Here is a 27,759-nt window from a genome sequence, read left to right as displayed (position 1 = left end):
TAAAATGTCTTATAATGGCAAAAGCCACTGCTCACTATAGATGCTGACCCAGGTGGCTAGACACAGTGGAATGACTTTTCTGGAAAAGGTATCTGTGATTATGGTAATTGCCTGAACCATATGTACAAATGCCACGTCTTTTTCTGAGAATTTAGGCCACTGAATCTCTTGAAGGACAAGAGAGGTGCACAGTGGGACAATTGTTCTGCTGCCTGCCACTGTACATTGGCTTCAGTTTCTTGCTGTTTCAAAAGTAAGCTGTGGGGCCCTGGTGAGACAAGAAAGAATGTGTAGATCACTGGGCCGACAGCAGAAGCATAGATCCCTCTCCATACCAAAAGGAGGCTCCCAGGCAGCTCCAGGAAGCAGCACAGCATACAGAATGCCCAGTGCAATAGAACAATCCAGCAACAAAGGAAACCGTGAAAGCCCGAGATTCTTCTCTAAGTCAACCCCAGTTCTCTACGTTTTTTTCTGCCATTTGAAAAATTCAAATAAATTAAAGTTTCAATATGTATTTTTGTTTTAATTAGTAAATAACATCTCCCATACTTTAAATGAATGCAGACAAGAATTCCAGAACTGTACTGGCTGCAGCCTGCCTGGAGAAAGGTCACCTTTCTGTTCCTCTATTCCGTGTTACTCTGATGCTTATGTACTGTGTTGCTAGCTATCATGATTTTACCCAGAATCTTGCAATGGCCAGTGCTTTTCTTAAAGCCCCATCTTCTGGAGTCTTGTGATTATGTGAGAAGCTCATTTTCAGCCCTCCTGGTTGCAGAGAAAAGCTGGAACATCTAAACAGTAAATGCTGGGAAACCAGAAGGCAAATCAGCAGAACCCAACGTTTATTAGTTTTAATAGCTCATGATTTTTACAACCACCTCATGATTTTGGGGCCTGACTAATGGTTTCTGAATGCTCGGGTTGGTGATCCTACTAACAGTTTGGCTCTTTGTACCTCTTTTGGAGATTAGTCCTGTAGAGAGGTTAATGAGTCAGCTACTGCCCTCAAGCTAAGGCACTGGACTTGGCCCTTTCCCCAATCAGTACCAGGGCCGGCTCCAGGCACCAGCCCAGCATGCAGGTGCTTGGGGCAGCCAACGGTGAGGGGCAGCACATCTGGTTCTACAGCGGCAATTTGGTGGCGGGTTCCTCGCTCCCTCTTGGAGGGAAGGACCAGCCGAAGTCTTCGAATTGCCGCCGAAGACTGAAGCGGCGGTGGTAGAGCTGCAGATTGCGATCGCGGCTTTTTTTTTGGCGCTGCTTGGGGCGGCAAAAACCCTGGAGCCAGCCCTGATCAGTACGGGCTTATGCTTTCACGGAGTTTGGTCCCTGAAGACAGTGACCCCTCGAGGACATTGTTACAAACTTGGGATGGCCTCGGCAACAGTCCCTTATTACAAGGGACATCCATCCCTTATTTTTTCATCTCTGTACAACAAGCTCGGGAATTGCTGAGTGCTGCAAAAAGCAACAAAAAATACCGCTGCCGAATATAGATGAGTACTGCTTATTAATTATATTATTAATAATTAATAATACCCAGAGGAGGGGTGGGGTAGAGGTGCTAAGAAAACAGTCCCTTGTTTTTGAAATACAATGTTGGCAACCCTAGCAAAGGCCCCATGACACTTGCAGCACCCATAGGCTTGGCACTGGGGGCAACCCCCATGGCGCTGCCCAGTGACGCTGGGGACAGTGGGGCAACCCTGAGGAATCCCTCAAGATCTCAGTCTCAAGCTGAAAGTCTTCCCCGCCCCCGCTCATCCCCTCCCATTCTGGGCGGCGGCCCAGGCCGCCCCGGGGCCGGAACGTTGGTGCCGCGGCGCGCGGGCCGGGGGAAGGCGTACTCGCGATGCACAACGCGGAAGTGAGCCGGGCCGCAGTCAGATCCGGGGAGGAAGGCTGGATGAAGCCGGGGGCTGCCGCAGGGAGTCGGGGCTCGTTCCCGCTCCTTGGTCCCTGTGAGCGGCGGGAAGGAGCCGCCGGGGACTGGCGCTGTAACCGCCCCGGGGTGCCTGGGCTGAGCTAGAGCGGGAGCCCCAGGCCTAGGAGAGCCAGGCGCCTGGGGACAGCGGGGGAGGCTCAGGGGCTCCCTGGGGCTGCGATGCTCAGGGCACAAGCCTGACCGGGGAGTCCTTAGATAGAGAAGCCATTGGGGGGTTCGGGGTGTCCCGTGCAGGCCGAAGGGGGGTCGAGGAATCCGGGGACCCCTGGCAGTGCAGGGAGGGCGCTTGAAGGCTCGGGGCTGGGACCCCCGGGGGTGCCGAGGGGTCCCGTGACAGCTCTGCGGGGAGTCCAGGGGGGCCCTAGAAGTAGAGCCATGGCCACCCGGCGTTTAACAGACGCGTTCTTGTTGTTGCGGAACAACGCGATCCAAAACCGGCAGCTGCTGGCCGAGCAAGTGAGTAGTTACAGCTCCTCCAGCCCTCTGAATTCACGTAGCATGGCTGCTGCGGTGAGTCTCCTCCCTTCGTCCTACTGTATCCCACACTTGCTGCTCTAATGCCATTTGCTTAGGACAGTCAGACAGCAAGTGTCCTTGTCTCCTCCTTCCTCCTCTCTTCACCCCATCTCCTCTGCCCCTAGTAAACCCCTTCGCCTCACCTTCCCCCCAAAACTCCCCCTGCTACCCTTCTCCTCCCCCTATATTTCCCCTCCTCCCTATCTCCTTTCCTCTTACTATTTCCTTCCCCCTTACACTTTTCCCCCATCTCCCACCTTCCATTTGTCCCACACTTCTAACACTACCTCTCCCTCCCACTGTCCTCTCCTCATGTAAAATGAATAGAATAGATCTGTCCTATCATATTGATCTTGACTGTTTGCTCCATAAATAATAATCTTTATTATTATTTAAATATCTTCACATTATTATTAGACATTAAGTTGTCGTCTCTCCTTTTTCTCCCAACCCCACCTCCCTTCCCAGGTGAAAGGAACAAAGCTATCTTTTCATTCTGATCTCTTCTTCTCACTTTGTTGTGGGCACTGTTAAAACTTATAATGAAGTTTAGCACCATTGTTTTAACCTTTTCTTATTTTGAGACAAGTTGCTGGTATCTCTTTTTTCCCCCCTTTTCTGAAGTAAAATGAATGACTGTGCTCTCTTCAATGTGTATCTGATATTTTAAGGAAAAAATAGGCATATAGAATACAAGGGTTGGAAGGGCCCTCAGGAGGTCATCTAGTGCAACCCCCTGCTCAAAGCAGAGCCAATCCCCAAACAGATTTTTGCCCCAGGTCTCTAAATGGCTCCTTCAAGGATTGAACTCAGAACCCTGGGTTTAGCAGGCCAATGCTCAAACCACTGAGCTATCCCATCCCATTGGTAGCATGGTGTCATAAATTTGTTAAAATGCAATGCATGAATGCCTTTTGAAGCTCATGTAACATGGCGTCCTAGAACTGACGGATCTTTTTGTTGTTTCTTGTAGAAGTTGTTCAATCAATAAATGCATTCCAAATTTACCATGATTCAATCTCCAAATTCTGAAAATACCATCACATAATGACACTTAGTGAAAGTGTAGGGAAAAAGGAAGTAGGATGGCTTATAATTGTCCACACAGGCAGTGCTTGTTTGCCTCTCTTTTAACCTACCCCAAAAAATTACACCATTCCCTTTAGGGAATTTGTCACCCAAAAGCAATCTAGAAGCTGAATTTTATTAGGACTTTGAACTTCCAAAGCAACTAGCTCTGTTATCTTAGTGAATGCAAACATCTATTTTCCAGTTGTACATAGAGGGATGAAAAAAGCAAGGAAACAATTTAAGCAAAAGCAATAATGAAATCAACATTTTCTAGTTTTAAAACCATTTGCGGCCACTCAGTTTTTTATATCTTCATGTCAGTCTGAATCCAGTTACACTTTTAGTTCATAGTTTGATTCTTCCTTGTTTTAAAGAACATGTACATATGCATACAGGGTCCAATACTGACTCTCACAGGCAAAGCCCCTGTTGAATCCTTAATGAAGGATCTCAAAATTGGACCCATTGTATAAAGTCTATGTTATAGCTACCATTCCTGCAAGAAGATGCAATTAGAGCAAGCCACCATGCAGGCACAGATGTGCTCATTAGCACATCTGCAGGTGAGATCAGGGCCATAAGTGATTTGACATGTTTAGTTATGTATTAGTCATTCAATTTTTCTTTCCCTGGTAGGAATTAGCTTTGCTATTTTTCCATTCTGAAATTTAATTGCTTGTTTTAATAAAGCCACATTCCACTGCTATATATATAGCTAAGTATGCAAAAATCCAGCATACAAAACTCTGTACATTTTTTCAGCTAAATATTATTTCAGCTACTTGAAAATACTTCATAGTATAATAGCAAATGTAGAAGCTAATTGGACTCTGCAGGCACAGGAGTCCACCCTTGTACATCAGTTTGCAGGGTTGGGGCTTGGAGTGTATTCTCTCCATTGGTAATTTAAACATACAGCAAGTTATTGTATATATGCTGTAGTTCTAATTTGGATGTTTTAAATATGAAAGGAGAAGCCCTTCCATTTTTCTCCTTAATATCTTATTGTTTGTTTCCTCTTTCTTCTCTGACGGTTTTTATAGCTTTTGTTGTTTGTATTCTATTGCAAAGTGGTTATAATACATAGTGCAGATACCACCAAGCATAATCCTTAAGTGCAAGAGGACAAACTATACCTGTGGCTGTTTGTAAATTTTGGTCTAGTCAGACTATGAGGGAAAACTTCAGATTCCAGTGTTACTTTGAAATCACTTATGAAATAATTATCGAGAGAGAGAGGCTTTTGTAAATGTATATAAACAGGCCCAATTTGAATTGAGTTTTAAAAATTTTATTTCAGTAAGTAACGAAGCAGCCCATTTGACAGCCCAGCCAAGTAGATTTCTGGCTGGTAACTGAAACTACATTAGTATAGAATTGTCTCTGTCCATTTCCACTTTTAAGTCAATCTTCTCATTTATTTAGAAAAGCCTCCAGTAAACATATAGGTCCTCCTTTCTTTCTCTGTTACTTTTCATTAGTGCATTTTCTGTAAGGAGAAACAGTACTTACTGCTATAAATTCCATTTTAACCTGGGAGCTGCCGTTGACTAATCTTTGTTCACGATTAGCTTTATTCCACCTATCTTTGTACAAGCTCCTAATGAAATTACATTTATAGAATAGTAAAGGTCACACCTAGTAATATATTTTAAATGTACTTTATTTTGGCACTCTATTTGGCTTTTCTAAAATTTTATTTGTCCAGATTGTAATTAGAGGTTGTTAAATCGCCAGGATTTTTTTAGACATTCTAAAGTTTTAATATTTACCTAGAAATGTTACTGATCATAAAAACAGGTGTAGAAGCAACTAACCAATCAAATTCAGTTTCCATTGAAAGGGTAATGGGTTAGTAATACTTAGCACTTGTTTACAGCTTTATATTTTCAAAGCCTTTTTACTAGCATTGATGGAATAAAAAGCTATTTTGTCAAGTGCTGGTGTAAATGCAACCAATACTGGCAGAGATTGAAAAGCTTCATGTCTCCTTGTTGTCCTGTGTGAAATGAATTATTAATTGGACCTAGTTCCTAGTGGACAGCTGTCTGTTCCATAATTGCTACTTAGGGCTGGTCCACACTAACCCCCCAGTTCGAACTAAGATACACAACTTCAGCTACGTGAATAATGTAGCTGAAGTCGAAATATCTTAGTTCGAACTACAAGGTACTTACCACGGGTCCACACGCGGCAGGCAGGCTCCCCCATTGGCTCCGCGTACTCCTCTCGCGGAGCAGGAGTACCGGTGTTGACGGCGAGCACTTCCGGGATCGATTTATCGCGTCTAGACAAGATGCGATAAATCGATGCCAGAAGATCGATTGCTTACCGCCGAACCCGGAGGTAAGTATAGACGTACCCTTAGTTAAATCCACGTTTGTCTCAGCAAGAAAGCCAAAAACTGTATAGACCGAGCTATCTGTCATATATATCTGGGGTGCCTATCACTACACCTAGCAGTATAGCATCTATGCAAATTGCCTTTTCCTCCCTAACATGGTGCCTCCAGAGCAGGGTTGAAGCACAATGGCAGGTTGACAAAGCCTAATTGTCACTACCTTGTCTTACCTTGTTTTGGGATAAACAGGTTCCAGGGTTGTTGATCTACCACCCTTCATGAGTACTAGAAATTGCTGTAAAAAGTGAACTTTTTTTATTCTGCATTAGAATAGTTCAGCCTTCTGATACTGACAGTCATTGAATCAATGCAACTGAAATTTTAAATACTCAGGCAAAGTTTGAATACTTAGCATTCCTAAATTACTTTTTATTTCGAAAGCGGAGAAAGCGGAGTATGTAAATATAAGAGGTATGTAAGTGTAGCATGAGACACCTTTTTACCTCTGTAGCATTTTGTCTTGCTTTAAAAGTAACGTTTGCTTTATTTATTTTTCAATGATTCTTCTGGCCTCCTATTCATACACCATACAGTACAAAGATAACACAGTGGTTACACTGGTAAAGTTGCAAATATATTGTAGTTGCTAGTCTTTTATATGCTTTTCAACTATAAGGACAATAACATTATTTGATAACTAGAGTTTACTAAACTAGCTCTTGCATCTTTTGGTGTTTGGGTGTGGCTTTTTTTGCCTTTCACTGTGTCCTCTTAAGGTGAGTGGGATGCTTATCAGTAAATGTGTGTCTTGAGTCAATTTTTTAAGCTTTGCCTAATAAAAATATCAAACCAAAATGCATACAGGTCCTCCAATCTCTTTCTTGAATTGAATGTGTCAAAATGTATGCTGGGTTTTGAATATCCTGGACACATAATCCTTGCTACATTCAACTGTTACAGCTCACATTAAACATGTTTTACACAGCAATTCTTCTATCTGATAGTTGGTATTTGAAATCATATATTGCATTTAAATCAATTTCTTGACTGTTTCTTGATTATTTTTTTAAACAAAAATTGTGTTCCTGTTTACCAGTTTAACTGAAATAACTTTTAAAGAAAAATGTGCTTTTGTGCACCAGGCTAAATGCTTATGTAGATACATTGAGAATGCTGTATTTTATTAGCCATTACTGTTTTAAGAGCCTCTTTGGTTTGTTTTGGTAAATTGTCAATTTTAAAAAAATAAAGCTTCAGTATTTTCTCAACTGACTGTACCCTATCTCTGTCCTATGTCTCTCTCTCTCTTTTACCTTTTGCTGTCCCTAAATGGATGGGGCTGATGGAATCAACAAATCATATCAGGAGCTGGATGAGGTATTATTTTTTTTATGTTTTGTTCCACCCTGGTGCATCCAGTATAGATGATGATTAGTTAGAACACTCATTTCTTTTTACTGTTAATTTTTGAGATTTAACAGTGTGAGATCACTGATGGTTTTTTCACAATACAAGGATGAGGCAGCTTTTTCATTAATGTGAAGGAGAGCTTTTGTGAGACATTTTGATGTTCAGGGTAGTCGCATTACAGTATTACTATATACTTACATAAAATTGTCCAGATTTACTTTGTACACACTATATATAAAAACTTTATACAGTGAAACCATTAAATGTTATTCCTGCTTTTGTAAACTATTGCAGGCATAGGGCTTATTTCTGAGAGTAGTCCCTTAGGTTTCAATGGACTAAGCAGTGTGCCCAGTAATGTTTGCAGCAACAGGGCCTTTGGGGGAGTATCCTTATTATCATCAGATCTTCAAAGCTTAAGCTTTTAAATTAGAAAAGCATTATACACTAGAAACAATTAATTTGCACAGCTTTTGATTGTCGGCACAGCTACAAAATATACATATTGCCATCTGCTTACACAAAGTAGCATTAGTGGGATTTCTCTAATATGACATCTTCGGTTTACATGACATTTTGAAAAATCTTGCCTTCGCAATCACGTATAATCCATCTGTATAGGCACAGCAACCTACTTCAAAATGCAACCCAAACAAACTGAACTGAAGAAAACGTACTTCAGTAGCTTTTTCTTAATATAAAGTACCGGTCCATCATCAGAGACCATTCATGCTGCTTTATTTAATTATAAAATAAATCCATTTTATTATTCGTTCAATGTCCTATAAAGAAGCGGAGTGGTTCTGTTTGTAGCTGGAGCAGTGCGTTGCAGCAGTACTTCAGTGGGAATGAGAGGAGGCTGAGTGAATTAAGTTAGAAAGTATGGGTCTAGTGGCTAGATCACAGGACTGGGCGTCAGGAGACTTAGGTCTCGTTTCTAGCTCTGCCATAAATTTTCTGTGGACAAGTCATTTAACCTCTTAGTGCCTCTGTTTACCCATCAGTTATATTAGGATACTACTTCAAGGGATTTGTGAGGGTTTGTTAAAGTTTTCTTTCTGAGGTACTCAGAAGGAAAGTGCTGTAGGATTATTAAGTGGTTTATGTTGTTGTTTATTGTACTATTGGCCTTACCTCAGAGTTTCCTTGTTTGTAAAGAACTGTAATGAGCCTTACTACATACTGTGTTCATTTCCCTTTTTAATTACAAGTTATTTCAATCGCATATAAAAAAAATAAAATATACTGAAGGTTACAGCAGCTAACTCAGCAAAAAGAACAGATCCAGATAAACTACCTTGTTCTATGTGTCTAAATCAGTTTGAGATTCTTCTGTTGTTAGCTTTGGTGGGTAAAAAGGAGTGGCAGGGAGGGCACTAAGAGATTGCTAGGGTAAAGAAATAAATGGACATCTTCCTTCCACCCACTCCACACCTTAAGGACACAATTCTGATTGAGGATAAACAAGTGTATTTCATCATTAATTATGTCAAATCCTATAACAGCATATAATGCATCGGCATATCTGACATCAGAACTGGGCCTTTAATCTTTGCCAGACTGAGCAAAGATGTTATGCTCTTTTTAGCTTCTTTGTTTTATTTTAAGGCTTTATTAGATGCCTCTTGAGGGTGAAGTGAAAATTTTTTTACCTACACCTAACAGTAAGATTTGGAAAATAAGGCTCCTGCACACTTACTGTAAGCATTTGCAACTCTGCAGATAATCTTTGTGATTAGTTCTCTCTCTCTTTCCCTTAAAACCTTTCAACTTTTCAAATCTGGTTGCAGCCATGCTATCTTTTAATAGAAATCTGTGCTCTGTTTTCAAGTATACTATCTAACTCTCCTCAGAATGTACTGCACCCTCATTTTAAAACTTACAACTCTGCTGTAAATAAATCAGTGTACTTCAGCTTCCAATAACATTAAACTCTATATCATGACACCTATTAAAACATCTTCTATCATTCAAATTATGTGACTCCTATGAATTGTGATATACACAGGATGTTTTCCCTCTTTGTATGTGTGCTGTTCTAGAGAACATACTATGATGTTAGCGGGCCACTTTTTAAAGGCTTGCTTTCACTATGAGAGTCACTGTAATTACCGGTACATACAAAATGGTTTTGAGGTTATTTCCTTCTAAAAGCATTTCTGTTGGCAGCTTCGCTTGTGTGGTTATTTATTTCCTTGCCAGGATCGCTACTTATTATTACTTGCTTATTTTATGGTTACTCCCAGAGGCCTTAATTAGGATCAAGGCCCAGTTGTGCTAGGCGCTGTACAAATACAAGTATACATACAATCTAAGCCCCTGATGTTGCAGTGAGCTCCATGCAGGCAGACCCTTGTTGATGTCAGTGGGGCCCTGCACGGATTCAGGTGTTTGCTGTTGCAGATCTCTGCAGGATTGGGGCCTAAGTAGACAAGATGCAACACGTGAGTGCAACATGCAGAAGGGAGTAGGGAAGGGAGGATAGGGGTAACATGTATTTACGTTGGCTTATTATTGCACAGGTATAGATCATGTGTACTAGCTTTGTTATTGTAAACATGCCTCCTAAAAACATAGCCCCTCAGGTTTTATTAAAATTCTCCTACCCCAAATAAGGTGACTCTGGGCACACTGCCTAGTTGTATACAGTTTTATTTATTTTTGCTTTCTCCCCTGCCTCTTCCAGACTGCTCCTCTACCTACCATTATTAGTATTTTTTTTAAACTATCCCCCCAATACCCTGAGATAAGGGGGTCCCTCCCCATCTGAGGCTGGGAGGCCACCAAAACTTCAAAGGTTCCTCCCCTCAGAAGATATTTTATTCAAGTATGGAGTAGATGTCTTGATGTCACTGGTTTCCAAGGCTCAGAAGGTGCCAATAAGAGTCATTTGGAGCTCCCCGGGGGGGGGTGGGGGGTGTATGTAGCCTGCCCACAGGTGTTGCTTCTCCTCTCTTGAGAACGTATAGTGGGGGAACATACTTGGGTTCTTAATCTGTGGAAGCAAGAGTGGGTTTCTTCCCTCCCCCTGCCACCTCCAACATTGCTCTGGACCAGGGGGAAGTCACATATGGGCTCTGCCCTACTCTCCACCTCTTGGGAATCTGTAAGGCTTCTTGGAAAAGTATTCCTATCCTCCATGCCCTCAGTGTGCTGTCCCAACTTGCTGATCATCCTAATTTGGATCCTCCAGGTTTTCTTCATATCAATTCTAGAAGACCTTACACGTGATCATTTATTAAATATATTGGTCTAGGAGGTACTTAGCTAGCCCGTGTCCCCCTAGTATCTGAGATTCCGAATGAATCAAATACAGTATTTATGTGAAAGAACTCACTGGAGACTGAGAATATAGAAAACTTTCTTTTCTTAGCTTCAAAGGGAGTTAATAAACATGATCTTTGGTTATTTGGAAATCTCCTACTATTGTTTTAGACTACAAAACAATATAAATATACGTATATATAATTTTTTAAAATTAAGTCCTTGAAATGAAATTTGAAACTTTTGGCTAGCCCTGATCTGTAGAGAAATGTGGCCAATATGAGGATCCAGTGGCAACAAGCTCTCACATAGAGTGAGGCCACTTCCCTTACTCCAGCTCAAGGGCTTCCTGAGTCCCAACTTCGAAGCAGAGAGGAAAATGTGTGGCTGCCCACTAGTTGCAGAGTGGATTCTATCTCCCGAGTCCTGGCAGGACACAAGGACATTGCTAATTAATGTGTGAGAAACAAGCCAGGAAATGAACATCCATCACAAATGAGTAAACTGTACATGGAGTGCATTAACTACTCTGTTAAGATGACCTTTTTTAAGCGAGGTTGCAGTTACAGTGATTACGAATACCTGAATTGGATGTCTATAATCTGAATAGACATCGGTTTCTGTCTTTAAATTTGTTGCTTTTCCCCTTCATAGCTTGCTGATGATCGCATGGCACTAGTATCAGGGATCAGTTTAGATCCCGAAGCAGCAGTTTATGTAACAAAGCGGCTACCTCCCAAATGGGTTGATGGAGTGGGAGAAGTAAGTACTTGCATGTTATTGTTGGGTGTAGTTTCTTGTGCGAGGATTTTATTGGGAAAATAGCTGTGACAACACTAATGCAATAAGGTTTATTGTAATAGTAATTTACAAAGGAGTTAGTTGAAGTAAAGTCTTTTTGTAAATTCTAATGCTGTTTTACATGCATAATGCAAGAAACACGGACCAAAAAGTGAACCTACTAGTACAGATTTCAAAAAGGCCTCTAAAAATGTACTCACAACATTTACAATCACGTCCTTTTCTGTATACAAAAAAAATCGTGTGCACAAAAATGGGTATTCAGCTGTTACAAGCACAAGACACTGCTTGCAAACATCTGGCTTATGACCTTACAGTTGTATTGGTAGAAGCCAATTTGAAATTATGCCCTTGAATTTAAACCATTATGTTTGGTTTGTATTATAACACCATGTGATATGGGTGTAGGTGCCATCTGGATTTTTCATATTCCCTTCTACATTTACATTTTTGATTTTACTATTAGTTTTTTATATAATTTGAATGATCCTTTGACTATATTATGGTCCAGTCCAGTGGAGTTATATCTTTGAAAGTACCATAGTCCCATCCAGTGGGTACTGGTGGAGGTTTATACTAAGTTAAAATGTCAAAAGAGCAACAAGGTCACAGACCAAACCTCAGAGGCCAACTTTGTACATTTTGGCTTAAAATATTTGGCCTATTTTTCTGCAGTACACGCTTCTGTTAATTATGTCTTTACATAGACTTAATTTATCTGATATTTGTCAGAATCTTTTCCTTTGTGGCATTACTGTCCTTTCTCCATTTCTTTTAGATTCAGGATGATATCAGCAGGATTAAACAGAAGATGAAAGAATTAGCCAGTCTTCACGACAAATATTTAAACAGACCTACTTTGGATGATAGCAGCGAAGAAGAACATGCAATAGAAATTACTACCCAAGAGATCACACAGGTGCAGATGAAATATTTTCAGAGAAGATGTTAATTATGTTCAGTTCCGAAACCACAGTTTTACTTTGCTCTATCCTGGTGTGGCACTGACTTATTTGAAATAAAGTTCACATTTGATAATCAGTGCGCTCTTGTGGCTAGAACAGGAAGCCAGAACTTTGGGGTTCTGTGCCTAGTTCTTCCACTATGTCACTGAGATCCTGGGTGGTGGTGGCCTGTGATATACCGGAGGTCAGACTGGATGATCTGGTGGTCTCTTCTGGCCTTATACTCTATGACTGACTCTATGATGACAAGTCACTTACTTGCTCTGTGCCTCAGTTTACCCATCTGTAATATAGATGTTAACCCCCTTGCTGTAGGATTGTGAGGCTCAAGTAATTCATGTTTGTAAAGGAGTTATAAAATATAAAATAATATTACTAATATGCAACCTCCATTCTGAACAAAAGTAATTACTTTCTAATGGAGTAAATATTCTGCAACCAGCATGCTCTCTTGAATGCCTTTTTTATTCACAAAGTAAATATCATAACTTGCTTAATCACAAATTCTTTAATCAGTTACAAAATCTAGCTTACAGAAAACTTTCATTTACATTTAGCTGCAAAGTTGTTTGGATTTTAGTCTTCATCTGAGTGCTGTGTTTTTATATCCATTTAAATGACAGCCTGGACATCAGTGTACTTTACTTTTCTTTAAAAATCCTTATGTTAAAGTATTACAGTCATTCATTCAGCATTTGAGCCATGTGATAATTAAAATGTCTTACTATTCTTTGACTAATGGGAATTATTTTTTCAGCTATTTCACAGGTGCCAGAGAGCAGTCCAGGCCTTGCAGAGCAGGTCACGTAATTGTACAGAACAAGAAGAACGTGTTCTCAGAAACATAGTGTCTTGCTTAGCACAGTCGCTTCAGGACCTATCCACCAACTTTAGGCATGCACAGTCTGACTATCTCAAACGTAAGCATCTGCAAAGACATATAGTACTCAGTGCCTTCTGTCTGCAAAGTATTGAACAAATACCCTCGCCCTATTCCATTTGTGCTGTGAAGGTGGTATCCCCATTTTCTGGATTGGGGAAACAGAAGCACAGAGAGGTTAAGTGACTTGTCCAAGATCACAAAGAGCTAGTAGTGGAATTCAGGAATTCCTGGCTCTAAGTCCTGTGCTCAAACCACTTAACTGTGCCTCTTTGGTCTTATTTATAAAATAAGTTAATATACTTAGTGTGGTCTTGATACAAGTACAAATATGAGGTATATATATGAGTGAAGTCTTATGTACAGGCAACAAGTGGAGATTGATTGCTAATAAATGTTAATGTCCAATAGCCATAGAGGAGAGAGAACACAGATGCAAAATGTTGTGTGGAATATACCACATATATAATGTGCAGTGTCCAAAATTCTGTAACTACGCAAATTCACCAACTTATTTTTATCTTGTCCACTTAATGTTGACCTAATATCTCTTCACCCTGTAGCACAGCACTATAGTTGCCACAGGTAAGGTTTGGGATCATGACTAGGAGAAGACATGCAACTGAGAGGATTTCTTTGTTAGAAAATAACTTCCAGGGTGACATACTGAAAACTGCCGCCCTGTGAGAGACATAGTGCATGTATCTACGTAGGTACTTTGCAGCCCACATCACCTTAGAATCTGTATTTACTCATCACCTCTAGCTTTGCTCAATCCTAATAATGTGCTTTTCTGCAAAAAGAAATAAAATAATTTTTTAAAGATGGGGCAACAAAAAAACAAACCTTTAAATTACTTTAAATTTGATATGCTGAATGTTAGAGCATGCTGAATTACTTGAAGTTCATGGAACATGATGATTAAGAGTTGTTGATCTAATCAGAATCTTGTGTAGTCAAAGTTGGTCATGCTTTGTAAATAGCAATCTGTATATGCCGATTAAAATTCAGTGCCTGTCACTTAGGAAAATCTGGCTAATGGCGTGATATTGCTCTGCATACATAAGTTTCCCTCTCCTGCACATCTCTTGTGTCCTCCTGAAGCTTCTGGAAAAATCTTATTTCAACTAAAGTACATTAACATTCAGAATGTTGTATTTCAAAACGGTAATAGTGGACCTGAGTGACTTTCTGCATCTAAATATTATACTCAACCACAGCTTTCCTCTTTTTACAGGCATGAAGAATCGAGAAGAAAGATCCAAGCATTTCTTCGATACGTCAGTCCCGCTTATGGATGATGGAGAGGACAGTACTCTTTATGATAGGGTAAGTTAGTAGGTATTAAGTGAAGTTTATTGGCGAGTGGGGTTTTTTTTTTTTTTTTTTTTTTTTTTTTTTACTGTGGTCTTAAATAGGAGAATCATGAGAATTAATCAAAAAATCAGATTGTGTCTGATGTATGCATCAAACCACATGGGAGTTCCATCTTGCCAGTTGTCTTAGTGTTTTCCTAATAGCACTATTGTAAATGAGTGGGGGGTTTTAAAGACTTTAATTTAAAAAAAGTATTTTTCTGTTCTGATATGACATCACTAAGATATGTTTAGTAATACGTACCATACCATACATTTTGGGGGAAAAGGAAGAGCACAGATTGTCATTCATAATGTTAGGAAGTTGGGATTAGCTTTGATTTTTGCCGTGTGGGAGACATGAGTTCAGTAATCAAACTCTCATTCCCCTGATAGGGACTAGGAGCTCTGCAGAGGCAGCATTGTCACCCCTCACTCCATCTTCCCAGGGCACATGCAGGGGTTCTGAAGAGAATTGTCATCAGCTGGCAGGATGGTAGCTTCAATTGGATGTTGGCAATGTGCAATCATTAGGCGTGATCCCTGTGACTCTATTTCCGCTTGACAAAGAAGTTGAAGTTTTCTGCACAGACCTTATGGAGCATAGATACGAAGAATGGGTCCAATTTAATGCTTCACCTTTACCTCACCTACTTGGTATATTACACAATACACATCTCTAGCGTTACCACGCATGCCAGATGCAACCCTTACAAGTACCCACAGCAGTGTTTCAGGGAACTGCATACCCCTGCTATGTCAGTGTTTCTCAGTATGCCTCTGTTTGTTGGCACTGCAAAACACCACAACCTCCAATGCTAAAGGGTTAAGCAGCAAACTCGTGGAAAAGGTGGTGGACTGTATTTCAAGTAGCATAATAAAAGTAGTGTTCCACTTGACCTCTAAACAAGAGAGCCTGAAAATGAGCAGTGCTTTGTAGTGAATGGCCTTGGGAGATAAAAATAGAAATGTCTGTAATACAAAAGGATTCTGCAAACACAGTCATTGCTGTTGTATACACACTTTAACAGCAGTTGACCTTATGAGATGTTTTGTACAATGAGCATTGAGTAGCTAGGCCATACCTACTACCATTGACATGTATGTTTGCCATTTCTTTGGTTTTATACATGGGGGCAAACTTGCTTTCAAACAGATTTTTATGTCCTGCTGACATTTTAACTGCTAGCCTATTTTGGGTGTGCAAGTTTCTTCTTTTTAAATTATGCATAGCTGGATTTAAATCATCTCTACCAGAAATACAGATGGCAATCCAAATTATTTTTGTGGCAGCCCTAAATCTGTTATATATTTAATGCACAGTTGCACACTAAGATTTTTTTCTCAATGATGTCTGTGGCTGCTATGGGAGTTCCAAAGAGACCCTGGCATTAGGATGACAATACTTTATACTTATTGCTACCAGTGTTCCATGTTATTACTGTTTAAATCATCATTTAAATCTTCTATTTCTACAGGGTTTTACAGATGACCAGTTAGTATTGGTGGAACAAAACTCATTAATGGTGGAAGAGCGGGAACGAGAAATCCGCCAGATTGTACAATCAATCTCTGATCTCAATGAAATATTTAGGGACCTTGGATCAATGATAGTGGAACAGGTATGTGGACCCAGGGTATCAGCACTACAGACAGAGCTGGTAGCACTGCCTGTTGTTAAGGTTGCCTGACACTTCTCGCTGTTAGACCCTCTTTTCAATTTCTTACAACTTTGCCAAATTTCAACCATTTGGGCTGTAATATTCCATGCTTGGTGTCTGCCTCAAGCTAGTTTGCATATTCCCCCCTTCTTCCTTTCCCCCCTGCCACCAAAATGGTTTCCAGGCTAGGGGAAAATATGTTTGCCCATGTTAAAAAAATTCTGGCAACCTTTTCTAGTGTGTGTCTGTGTATCAGTGCTGGGAAGCACCCTCTCGGTTGCTATGTAGATATACCCATACCCAAAGGGTTTGGATGCCCATTGTTTCTGTTCATTTCCATGGTGCAAGGAATTTGGGGGTTGAGAAAACTAACCAAGAGTACAACATTGTTTCCGGGATCATGAAAAAGTGTTAAAGTTGCAAGAAACTTTTGGTCATTACAAGTAACTGGATCTGCATTTATAATTTAAAAACTGAAATGATCACTGTTAAAGCATGCACAATTTGAGGTGTATAACAGTCCCATTATTTAGGCAACCAAGCTAGGAACTCCTTTAAAGACAACATTTTATTTTCTTGACCTGTTCTTTTTTTTTTTTTTTTTTTTTTTTTGAAGACTGCATAGTTCATCAGTTATCTTCCGTGAACCCTATTTATCACGCTCTTATTAATTGTAACTGATTGTCACAATTGTAGTATTTATTTAGGTTCAGGTTCATGCTCATTATAACTGTTGTTTGTTATTCAGGGTACAATTCTGGACAGAATTGACTACAATGTTGAGCAGTCGTGTGTAAAAACCGAAGAGGGATTGAAACAATTACATAAGGTAAACAGAGAGGATGTTTAAGATACTATACACTTTGTTACATGATACTAATATTTTTAAGTAGATCCATCAAATACCATGGCCAAATTAAAAAAAAAATAAATAACTGGTGCCTCTTCTGTCACGTACAATGGCTGTGTGGCAATTGTGGATGCAACAGCAAGTGAAATCTATGATCTGACTCTACCAGGAACTTTACTGGGTAACATTTTCAAACATAACAAGGAGTCTAGTGGCACCTTAAAGACTAACAGATTTATTTGGGCATAAGTTTTCATGGGTAAAAAACCCACTTCATCAGATGCAACCATTTTCAAACATGATTCCTGGCAGTAGGCATCCAATCCCTAGTTGAGCACGTAAATACAGGTGGCCTGACTTCCAATAGCTGAGCCTCATGCAGCTTACACAGAAGAGAAGACTAGTTCCTTAGGTCCCTCGTCGTGGACTTAAATCCCTCACTTTAGGTGCCCAAGTTTGCAAATGTCCCTGGAGTCCTGGGTTTAATACGCAGGCATTGCTTTTTGTGGAGCTAACCGTGGATATTTTCCTTTTTTCTACTGCATCAGCTAGGATTTTAGTCCAACCTTATGCTTCTGCTCTGGACATCTTAGCTTTGAGGTAGCTGAAAAGCTTGGATTCCAGCAAAATGATACAAAAAGGCTTTTCTTTCCCTCTTTTTTAAAAATGTAGAATTTTGTTCTGTTCAATTGAATCCTTCCATGGCTGGCAAAAACATGGAATGAGAGGTTTAGGCTCAACCTCAGAATCTCAGTGGCCCATTATATTTTGGAAACTTGGACGTCTATTTACTGCAAACTCAGTCTTCTCATATCATTGCAGATTTCTGATACGTTGTCATCAGCAAAGTGCCATTGGAGAAGAGCATAATGCATTGCTATCTAGTTTCTTTTTTCTGCTTGTGTATAAAGATGAATTGGTGACCACTGAAAACAGGGCATTGATCCCCTGGCTATAATTATTAAAGTAATGACCAGCAGTTTGCACAAAATGGGCTAGAAATAAATAAATGATCGGAACTGGAAAGATATAGTCACGTTCGTGACCCTGCCACAGGTCCCTTGTGGTATACTGATTAGAGCTTGGATCCTTAGTGCAATATGCATTTTATACTGACTGTTTTCTGTAGATGTGTGCTGTAGCCAAGCACTTGGTAGGAATCTAATCAGTCACAGGAAATATATATGCAAATTATCATGATACTGTAAAACAGAGAGTGCCTGCTATTTTCAATACGATTGGTATCTCTTTTCTTTAAGGCATATGTTAGTTTTCTTTTCTGCTTTAATGTGCACAGCTATTTCAAACTATCAAGCTATTTGAAACTCTGTATACCAACTGATTTGCATTAATTTACTTTGGAAACCTGATGCCATTAATAGTATTAAAATATTCCTCCCTCATAACAAAATGAAAATTACACAAGCCATTGTTTTGGGATACTTTAAGGGCCAGATTTACAGGCTAATTAGGTGTGCAATTACGTTGACTGCACATCAGATAATTGCATATGAAAGTGGCTAGTTAACATTTCTTCACCAGCCCTATTAAGCATTTCTCATGAAAAATTTCTAACATCATTTTACATTTTCTTCAAAAATTGTCATGATGTTTATTTTGATTTAAGAAATCAAAACAAGAATCGTTGTTTGGTTTTGATTTTAAAAATTTAGTTTTGGCTTCTTTTGGTGGGGGTGGTTCCCCCCTCTATTTCCCTCAGTGGGGGAATGGAGAGAAGGGGGTAGAAAACTGAAAACCAAATCAAAAGAAAAATTTTCAATTCCAATTTCAGAAACTAAAAACAAAATTTTCATTTTGATTTGTTATATCAATAAACACATTTTAAAGGAAATGAAGCTTTTTTTTTTTTTAAATTTCATTTCCTTCAAAAACCACTTTTGTTAAAATAATACCAAAAAAGAGTTTGAAGAATTTTTGACCAGCTCTATTACTTAGAGCAGGGTGTCTCAAACAGGGGTCGCCGCTTGTGTAGGGAAAGCCCCTGGCGGGCTGGGCTGGTTTGTTTACCTGCTCCGTCTGCAGGTCCGGCCAATGGCGGCTCCCACTGGCCACTGATCGCTGCTCCGGGCCAATGGGAGCTGCTGGAAGCGGCGTGGGCCGAGGGATGTACTGGCCGCCGCTTCCAGCAGCTCCCGTTGGCCCGGAGCAGCGATCAGTGGCCAGTGGGAGCCGCCATTGGCCGGACCTGCAGACGGAGCAGGTAAACAAACCAGCCCAGCCCGCCAGAGGCTTTCCCTACACAAGCGGCGACCCCTGTTTGAGAAACCCTGATTTAGAGACATTTGTATGCACAATTGCCTGATTTGTGTCCACAATTTAGGTAATTTCCGCACCTAAACAATCTAAAATTCTGATTTTAGTTATCACTTACACTTTCAGATGTGCCGCCTCTATTTTAGGTAAAGTAATATTTTACACAGCACCCTATAGGGTATACAGCTTTTCCCGGAACTAAAGATAAGCACAGCCAAACTTTGTTTAATTGACAAGAGATCAAATTCTATGACATGAAGTTTCCCTCTTATCTGAATTAATCTAATGTGGATAAATGGGGTTTCAGCATATACTTGTCTTCAGTACATCGATACCAAGTCAAAGAAGTCTGTACAATGCTGACATGAGTTATTGAGTTATAAGGCCATGTCTACATTGCAATTAAGCACCGTGGCTGGCCCATGTCAGCTAAGTTGGGTTTGTAGGGCTCAGTCTGTGGGGCTGTGAACTTGTGTAGACATTTGGGCTCGGGCTGCAGCCCATGAGTGGGAAGGTTCCCGGAGTCCCGGCTCCAGCCCAAGCCCAAACATCTGCACCACGTTTATACAACCCCACAGCCCAAGCCCGACTCAGCTGACACAGGCCAGACACGGGTGTTTAATTGCAGCATAGACATACCCAAAATGGCTGCCTTACAGTATAATGTGAAATGTCAAGTTATAACCGTAAAAACACTGTAGGTGTCTAGGTACTAAACATGGATCATGCCAGGATCTGCTTTTGCACAGTGCTGAAATCAACATACTAACTACCTTTCTTTTGTTTCTATAGGCTGAGCAATATCAGAAGAAGAATCGGAAGATGCTTGTCATTTTAATTTTATTTGTAATAGTAATTGTACTTATTGTTGTTCTTGTTGGTGTAAAGTCACATTAGGTAACTGTTCTATGATTTTCTTATTTTTGTGTGTATGTAATTATTTTTCCTAATCTGAATGGATGGACCTGCACTCCTGAAAGTCGCCTTTGAATGTATAAGCCCTAGTGGTACAAATTCTGTGCAATGTTTCAGTAGAACTCTTCATAATACATGCTTCGGTGATACCAGAGGTGTTTGTAAAACTTGTACAGAAAATGTCAGGACACTTGATAATGCTACCAAATTGGTCATCCAGTTCTTTATCCAAACATATTTGGAATATTGTGCAGTATTTAAAAAAAATATGGAAAATAAGAGTAGACGTTTACAAGAAAGTACAATAATTAGTATTTCACTGTATGCAAAAAAGTGTGCTGTTCTTTGTAGTCTTATTTTGCAATTTTGTAAACTATAAAGGTTTTTATGGGACTATGATTTGGAGGTTAGATGCCTTAAAAGATGCACAAAATTCTAACTGTTTGATTTCACCTACTTTTCTCCAAACTTTTAAAAAATATATTTGGATTGACCATTAAAAAAGAAACCTCTTAAAACAGAGCATAATTCAACCCCTGTGATCTTAATTTAGATTTTGCATCATTAGTAATTATCAGGGTAGTACTTAAAAAGTGTAAATAACAAGACTTAATCACTGGTATAATTTAACACATTTAGTTAATTAAAATAGCTTCCTAATCCTAAGTAATCATAGGGATAATTTTTCCTCATCAAAAAGATCATGCCATGATATTTTCTATTGCAAATTTCTTGGTTATATATTAAACACAGCCAGCTACATTACAATAATTTTAATGGTTTGCGCTAATCCTGCAATAGAAACGAAATTCTCCTTTTAGCCCCTTGTATCCTTCATCTATTTCCCTCCATCAGGTGTCCCACAACAGTGGATGGTAGGCTGTCTTCACATACAAGTAGTCCCAAATATTTACAGTACATCTATCCATACACTCATCCTAAATAAGTATTTCAATATGGGTACAATATGTATTGCAGTCTTCATAAGGGGACAAGTTTAAAATGCAGTGTTCATGACTAAAATGATGTACTAGTATGGGCATGCATCAGAACTTTGGTACAAAATTTCTGGCTTGCAGTGATTCTGCAGCAGTACAATTTGCTGTCGGTCAGGGGAGAGAGAGAAGAGAAATCTTGGTTTAATATGGTCCAAAGTGTTGCACAATTATAGGGGCATTGCCTTAATATTTTTAACAAGACTTTTCTGTATTGAATATTTGGTTTCTCTAAGAGGCTATAGCTTGTACTAATGGCACTTTCGGTTCTGATTTGTACAATGGTCTGCATACTCTTGCAGTGATATGCCCAAAGCCACTGAAGCTCAGGTACACAATATAATGATTCTAAAATTGTACATGGGGGATTGGGATCCTCTGTATATATCAGTACACAGACTCTTGCCAGCTTTCTTCCTGTAATGGGCCATGTATGCCATCTACCAACCCCTACTTCCCTAGTAATGATGGTATACATGGATCTTCCTTGGAATACTTAGACATAATATTAAGATATGGCCCTTTAAAAAGTATTTCTAGCTATCTAGCTATTGATTTTCCTTTGTCTGACAAGATCCTCAGTCATTAGGGTGTTTAGGGTATCTGTTTACTTGCTGGAATACTTCAGTGTCAGTTCCAAGTCTCTAGGTGTCATGTATGGCAAATCAAACCAGACAGATTGACTGATGGAAAGAGGTCCAGTAATGAAGTAGATATTCTCTCCTCCCCTCTCCCACCAATCTCCTCCCCCGCCACTGAAGAATTGCAGTTAGTGGCTGCAAGGCAGAGGAGACACATGGAGGTCCTTCATAATGATTAGTCACGGTAATTGGTGTTTTCTCTATTAAAGCTATTGAAGATATTGCAGGCTAAAGAGAGAAATCCCTAGCGTGTGCTTAAGTTACTGCCTTTTGCAAGATGAGTGTGCCAGGGAACTTTCTTGGAACTGGATTAATTTTCACTTTTTATTAATAGTCTCCCTTGGGAGAAACATTTGTTGTCTTTTATGAATCAGGCAGATGATAGGAAACTAATGGGGAGGCGGCTCATTTAAGTGTTGTAACTGATTTTTGTGCGGGCAGAACCCTACCTAATACAAAGTATCTTATGAAATAGGATAGAATTCTGAGCAAGTAGTTTGCCTGCATGCAGCACCACGACCCACAGGGTTACACACTACAGACATTTTTAGGATAACTGCGGACTAATGGAGTTCTTGCTGATCAAAGTGTCCCATCAGAATACCTCATTCCTTGGTCTGAGCTCATACTTGGAAAATGCTTATTTGATATGGGGAATAGGGCAAAATAAATGTGTTGGGTGGCTGGATGGTTTTTTGGATTGGTGATGGAATCTGTGGAGCCATTCACCTGTAGGTTACTGGTTGAAATCTGTTCCCATTGGTAACAACCTTTAGTTACTTCAACCTGATGGATAATTCATGGCCTATGTGGAATAAGATGATAGTTTCAGGCCAGTTTCACAAACTGGCACTAATTGGCACACTTTGCAAATCTTAACTGATAGGCCAATGAAACTGGACTATCCTCCGGCCTTGAAATGTGGGACAGTGTGGGAATCCATGCACTGCTTCTACTCCCACTATTTGTTTTCTGGGTAAAGAGGCGTTTGGTCTCCAGAAACTACCAGTCTAGATCTCTCTCTCTCTCTCTCTCTCTCTCTCTCTCACACACACACACACACACACACACACACACACACACACACACACACACACACACACACACACACACACACACACACACACACACAATTTGTAAAAGGTAGAATAAAATTCTTTAGTTTTGTAGCTGGTGTGCAGCTCCCCAGTGTTGGCATAGATCTTTTTGATGATTGTGACTAAAACTACTGTCTCCTAAGTGTGTTACTGCTATCTGCATCCTACGGTGGGAAGCAGTAAACATTGCTTTAATTTAATTTACTGTATTTGCAACTTTCACTCTAAGATGTTATTTATTTCTGTCTTGACCAGTGCTTTTGTTGTTTTATCCTAGCTGATTAATTTAAAGACATAATAAAACAACAACACTTCCAAACTAATTGGTTAATTGTTACTCATTTTTCTTACATATTTATACTAAAATAAAACAATTAAGCACTTACACTGATGGTTCTTAAACAAAACTAATTTTGTGTTTGTAGTCTGTCAAATTTAATGGAAGCAGTAATGACATAGAAGATCCTGGAAAATTAGTGCTCTTTTTAACTAATGCTAAATCTCATGTAGCATGAACATTTTACGTAGCCAAAATTAGGAAAGGAACAGCATTATCTATAAGTATTGGTGAAATAGAAGGGATGGCCTAACCGTGCTAAAATGATAGAAAATATTTAGCAAATGTGAACATTTTAAATAGAGGTGCACATTTTATACGCAGTGCAAATGACAAGTATAAGCTCAGATGCACCATCTAGCATAATTCATGATGAGCTAGAAATTGTTGAAGCTGGTGTATTCTGAGAGAGAGGATCTTTGATAGGATTTTATTTCCTATATCATTCCAAATGTCTGAATTTCATTATAATTCGTCCTAGTTACTTATTCAGGGCCAAAGCATAGTCGTTTATGCAAGGCTGGAGTAATCTGGCTTTAATCTCCCTGGGGTTAAAAACGGATGGTATTACCCTTCTAACCTAGGCTGTGGAGCATCTGTACAGCCACAACAGTCCGTGAGCTGTAGCAGCAGCTGCTACACCTACACAGAGGATTTGGGCCATTGGATCAGCATAATCTCATCAACCTATTGACCATGCCATTGACCTCCTCCTGACCTCCCTTGCATGCTGTGGAGAAAGCCAGTGCAATGTATTCGATGGCTCGTGGGGTGTGCACCTCTCCCTGGTCTCCAGACACCTCCCTGTCTGTAGTGGAGCCCCAGGATATGTTCAGAATCTGCTGTGGGCACAAAGGGCAGAGTGGGAGAACGTGTTAGGATTCAGTCCTTGATGTGGAAAGCTAATGTACGTGTAAGTGTAAATCAGACTTACTAGAATCAAACTTCATTAAATGTTTGAAAACTTGTAAGCTAATGTCAATAGGACATTAGGTGCCACTTTGACCCCTCTCTAAAAACTGAAAATGTGTAATGGTTCTCCTTAAAACACACAATGTAAGCATTAACACCACTTGTAGGCCTCAGGGCCTAATTAGCAGTGGAACGATGACTAATGATTTAGTGTTCACTGTGGCTTTTTAATGTAGGATATAACATACTGAAAATGTTGGATACTTGCTGTATGCACTCTGTTATGAAACTTTAATTTTTATCTGTTTTGCTTAACTTTTACAAACCTTCTGGCTTTCAGTACAGCCATGCACAGTACCTTAAGAAACAAGAGGTGACAAACAGTTAGAATTTCAATTTTGCTAAAGAAAACTTTAAAAGACTTTTATCTACCAAAAAACCCCCTCATGTTCTGTGTAATCTGCAAAGAGTTATTAATGCAAACTGATCCTTAAAGTGTATCTTTGTTAGTGCATGAGGCATCAGAATGAAAAGTTATGCTCTATTTGTCAAAATAGAGCTTTATGAGGTGGTTGAGGAAAGCTGGGATTTTGTGTATATTGTAATTTATCCATTTGTAATTAGAAGAAATTACATTGTTTTGGGGGGAGAGGAAGAAAAAGCAAATGATTTGCAACATAATTTGGGTTTAACAGCCTAGTTTTTGAGCTAGACTAAATGTAAAATATGTACATTCCAAAGGGGTTTGCAAACTTGAGATCTCTTCTGTTTATCCCTAATGGTTTCATTGTAAGACAACATTGGTAAAAGATTGGGACAAGTAGCAGTGCTTGCTTAAGAGATTGTCAGGGCTTTTTCTGCTCAGCACCCCTTTTTCCAGACAGATGGGTAAACATGGGGACATAACTTTTCTTTCTTTGCATAGTAATTTTCCTGAACTCCAAGAATGTTTTTCACATTCATCAAAATGTTTTCTTGATTTAGATCTCCAAATAGTGCCTGTCCCCAGATAAAATTGATCAAAACTTGGATTTATAAAATAAACACACTTAAAATAAGGAACCCAGTACAGTTTTCTCTGTGTTGAATTGTAAGTAATCATTTAAGTCTTTAGCAGTTGCTTGATTCCATAAACGCTGTTGAACCGGCACAAGGTTAAAAATTGCTGTGGCCATGGAATTTAGTTGTCTATGCTAGGGCTCTCACCATTTTTAACACCAGTGCAAATGCACTCCTGTTAGCAACCAATGGAAGGGGGGGAATTTTAAGAAATTTTCATAGCATAGACAAGGCTTCAGAAAGAGATTAGACTCTCAGCCAGTCCAGTGCCTTGATTAAGACCCTGATCCTGCACTATTAAAGTCAAGGCGAGCTTTGCAATTGATTTCAATGAAGATAGGATCGAGCCTTAAGTATCAGTGCTTTTTACCCATTCCAGATCTTACCTACTGAGCATGTTAACATCCTGGGATTTGGATTAGATGACCTAATGTTCTTTTCCAATTGTAGATTGCTTTAATGTCTAAATTCAAATTCTGCTGTTTATTCCTATTTCTCCTATCTCCCACCATAGTTTGTCCATGTGTATTGGAATAGAATCGAATCCCTAATGGAGTATGTTCTCTGGCTCAGTAATCTCGCTAAAGATTGAACCTTTGTATTAGGTCATCCTGTCCGTTCCCTAGCAATGCAGGATTGTTCTCTACAATATACTTCTTGTATCCGGGCTAGTTTTAAATGATTCAGACAGTGAGGCTTTCACCATTTCCTTTTGGGAGGCTGTCCCACAGCCTAATAAGATCAAGGAAGTTTTTCCTGGTATTCAGCCTAAATTTTTCCTTTTTAAATGTCTTCTCTTTACTTGCACTTACATTTCGCTTTGCCACCATAAATAAATCCACTCCCTCTTTGATATGTAGACCCTCCACCTCATTTGTAGATTATCGTGTCTATCTCTGGCTGACCAAACATGCAGAGATGAAAATATACCCCAATATGTTTGGTTTAAACATCTTTTAGTTTACTACTAAAAGTGGAGTTTGGAAAACATTGTTTCTTGTTAGTAAATCCACATGCTGTAAATTAAAACACAGTTTGGCCATTTCCTGTGGTTTTTGGCATGCTCCTGTATAAACATAATTTAGGTCTGATACTTAGTTATAGTTTTGTGAATGCAAACAAGAAAATTCAGCTTTCCATTTAGATTTAATAATTAGCCACCTATGAAATTAACACTTTTAGAATTGTAGAATATCAGGGTTGGAAGGGACCTCAGGAGGTCATCTAGTCCAACCCCCTGCTCAAAGCAGGACCAATCCCCAGACAGATTTTTGCTCCAGATCCCTAAATGGCCCCCTCAAGGAGTGAATTCACAACCCTGGGTTTAGCAGGCCAATGCTCAAACCACTCAGCTATACTTCCCCCCATTTGCAGTTTCTATCCGTTAGAAGATATCAAAAAAAATCATCAAGTATGTGTAACTTGAGCTCTTCCTTTTATAAAGGGTGTGTATTTTTAATTGTAGGCGGATGGTAGCTGGAATCAATGCTAACAACTTCCATTCATTTCTCCAAAATATGAATTACTACCTTAATCTGTGGAGTGTAACACAAGGGATCTCATGTTTTGAACAACTATGTACAGTATATTTTCTTCCATTTCATTCTGTGAACTGTTTGTAATGTATAAGTAAACCATTAAAAAAATCTTAGTATATTTATTGAAAGTGATATTAAATGCAAAAACATGTTAGATCATCTAGCTCAGGATTTCTCAGCCTGGGGCCACAATCAGGACCACTCGGCCCTTAAGATAGTGTTGGAAGGGTGTCCTAGCTCAAAGGGAGGGAGATCCCCTCCCTCTATAGAAAAACTGAAGCCCCCCTGATGTAGGCCATCCTCTGCTAGGCCATGTTTCCTATTGCTTTATCAAGCCTGTATTTAAATATCCCAAGCAATGAAGCTTTTCCACTTTCTTTAGGAAACTAGTCCACAATCTGTTTTTACTCTGAAATGTTTTAATGTGTATTTAGCCCAAATGTTCCTTTATATTAGCTTCCGTCTTGTTACCCTTCTTCCTCTCTAAATGATTCTTCTCTTTCTTGAAGGTACACTATAGATATGTGTTTCTCTTCTTCCCCCATCACTCTATCTTCACTTACTAAACTGGCCTAAGTCCTGCTAGCAAAGCCCCACAGTTCCTGGGCAGCATCCTATCCACTCACAGACCCCCCCCCCCAAGCTACCCTGTGGGCTGGGTGTTCTTGGAGCCACCAGCTGCCCTTAGCCCAAATGTGCCAACTGATCACTGGTTGTGGTCACAGGCTGTCATAGATGTTTGTCTTTATGATCAAACCATCCACAGCGTTTCCCCTTCTTGACTGGTGCTCCTCTCTCCAGAGAAAGGCCCCTCTTTAACCCTGTGATCAAAGGGTGCAAAAGCTCAACCACTCCCCAGCCAGCTGTGGGTCACACATTTCTCTTGCTTTCCAAACACATCCCAACACGATATTCTCCCTCTCCCC

The 27,759-nt window shown here is 39.8% G+C and overlaps 1 protein-coding gene across 3 annotated transcripts; it reads left to right on the top strand.

Annotated features, from left to right (window-relative positions):
• The first annotated feature begins 1,889 nt into the window (after positions 1–1,889).
• STX16 (syntaxin 16) lies at positions 1,890–26,955 on the top strand. Of its 3 annotated transcripts, none has more exons than XM_054045562.1 (8): positions 1,890–2,407; positions 11,208–11,315; positions 12,133–12,273; positions 13,077–13,239; positions 14,437–14,528; positions 16,033–16,176; positions 16,964–17,044; positions 20,132–26,955. In XM_054045562.1, the coding sequence occupies exons 1-8, from the start codon at positions 2,327–2,329 to the stop codon at positions 20,234–20,236; spliced, it is 915 nt and encodes a 304-aa protein (XP_053901537.1). In that variant the 5' UTR covers positions 1,890–2,326; the 3' UTR covers positions 20,237–26,955. The 3 variants fall into 3 exon arrangements, with proteins under 3 accessions (XP_053901537.1, XP_053901536.1, XP_053901538.1); XM_054045561.1 differs by having other exon boundaries at positions 1,890–2,461; XM_054045563.1 differs by lacking the exon at positions 1,890–2,407 and adding an exon at positions 7,050–7,256.
• The last annotated feature ends 804 nt before the right edge of the window (positions 26,956–27,759 follow it).

This window comes from Malaclemys terrapin, chromosome 12 (genome assembly GCF_027887155.1).
Source record: "Malaclemys terrapin pileata isolate rMalTer1 chromosome 12, rMalTer1.hap1, whole genome shotgun sequence".
Lineage (NCBI taxonomy): Eukaryota > Metazoa > Chordata > Testudines > Emydidae > Malaclemys > Malaclemys terrapin.
Note: the sequence above shows the minus strand (reverse complement) of the source record. Positions and strands in the feature narration are given on the sequence as shown.